Source organism: Puntigrus tetrazona, chromosome 23 (genome assembly GCF_018831695.1).
Source record: "Puntigrus tetrazona isolate hp1 chromosome 23, ASM1883169v1, whole genome shotgun sequence".
NCBI classification, from domain to species: domain Eukaryota; kingdom Metazoa; phylum Chordata; class Actinopteri; order Cypriniformes; family Cyprinidae; genus Puntigrus; species Puntigrus tetrazona.
In genome coordinates, this window is record NC_056721.1 from 5,487,458 (window position 1) to 5,489,092 (window position 1,635).

At 34.2% G+C, this 1,635-nt stretch overlaps 1 protein-coding gene across 1 annotated transcript in view; it reads right to left on the reverse strand.

Annotated features, from left to right (window-relative positions):
* Nucleotides 1–1,635, reverse strand: part of LOC122329188 (cadherin-like protein 26) — an 8,722-nt gene that overhangs the window by 3,246 nt on the left and 3,841 nt on the right. Inside the window, exons 2-6 of the mRNA XM_043225385.1 lie at nucleotides 1,543–1,633; nucleotides 1,287–1,436; nucleotides 1,042–1,186; nucleotides 130–302; nucleotides 7–36 (exon numbers count right to left, since the gene is read on the reverse strand). Of these exons, the coding sequence (XP_043081320.1) occupies nucleotides 7–36; nucleotides 130–302; nucleotides 1,042–1,186; nucleotides 1,287–1,436; nucleotides 1,543–1,633 (589 nt within the window). The remainder of the gene's footprint in view (nucleotides 1–6; nucleotides 37–129; nucleotides 303–1,041; nucleotides 1,187–1,286; nucleotides 1,437–1,542; nucleotides 1,634–1,635) is intronic.

Here is a 1,635-nt window from a genome sequence, read left to right on the forward strand (position 1 = left end):
TTTTGCTTCAAGAAGGATGGTATATTTCTGAGCTTTCTGGAAAAGATTCAGAAACAAGTTGTATCAAACAGATGTATCAAATGTGCAAAAGTAGTGAATTAATACTAATGAACGAAATTAAACTCATACCTCATAGTCCAAGCAACCCTTAAAATAAATTGTCCCAGATTCTTTTTGCTGCTGAATATAAAATTCAACATTATCTGTCTTTGGTGTGACAGACTTGATTGTGAAAACAAATGTTCCGTTGTCTGTACTTGAATCATCCTGATCAGACGCCAGTACAGTCAGTAGTTCTTTACCTTGATATATATTGAGAAAATTAAGTGTTGTTAAAGAATCAATTGCTATTTAGTGCAAATGGGCTATCCAATGGGTCGGATTCAGTGTAGGTAATATTTCCAACATGACAGAACATTAACTTCTAATGACAATTCTGATCCTCTGCAATACATTCCTATATCCACGTAATAAAAATGTGCTAGGGTTGAATCCCGAGTCACTTGGTGGAAATTTCTCTTTGAAATCGTTGCAAAACGTGCAGTAAGATACTTAAAAATGGTGCTGCACAAAAAGTGCACGAAGGTACATATTATAGACCAAGTTGGCTTTTTCATATTGGTTTAATTATGTTAAATGAACTTAAATATCCAACTAAAGCTATAAACTAATGAAGAAATATACACGTGAACAATATTGAAGTCACACTGGAAAAAAGTAAAGTTTAGTTGCACTTTGAATTTCTAAATAATTACACAATATGTAAGTGACATGGAGATTTATGTACATTTATATTTAGTCATTTAGCAAATGATTTCACCAAAACAATTGGGGAATATATAAAACGATTCATCTTAAAGAGATAGACCGCTCGTAATAGCAGCCTCAGCCATTGTTCAAATAAGTCCAAGCTGGAATTTAATTATAACTATTAAAAACAGTTTGCTTTACTTTAGCGTTATGAAGAGAAAAGTAACACAGTGGACTGCAATAACACGAGGGTTAGTAAATACTGTCATAAATGAAATAATTATGGATTACCTTGATCATGTGACTCGTCCACAGTCACTTCATAGATTGACTTTTGAAATGTAGGTGCGTTGTCATTTATGTCCAGTATTTTGATCTCAAGCCCAAGTTTTGTATCCAGCTCATTATTGGATTCATTTCTTGCTTCAAATGTCGACTGCAATCGAATTCAGTGATTATGAATATACAGTGCTTCCCTGCAGCTTATTTAAATGAATTAAAATGCTTAAGATACCACATTTTTAAGGAGAACTTACATGGAGGATTTTAGGGCCGGTTTCATAGTCCAGCCTTCCATGTACTAAAACAAAACCTGATTTGTCAATGCTGAGAATATTCATTGGATCTTGATCCACACCTTGACCGTGTAATATGTAATTTACTAAATAAGACCTGTCAAGTTCAACCTGAAACACAAACAGCGTACACATACTCATACATTATCATCATTATCCAACAATTTAACATGCAATGTGAAACTTTCTCTATATGAGACGCTGTGATGCAGCTCACCTTGCCTATTTTATATGGTAACGAACCAGTGTATTCTTCCTCGATAGTAAACGAATCAATGATCCATGCACGCTTCTGTCGTATCTTCCCGCT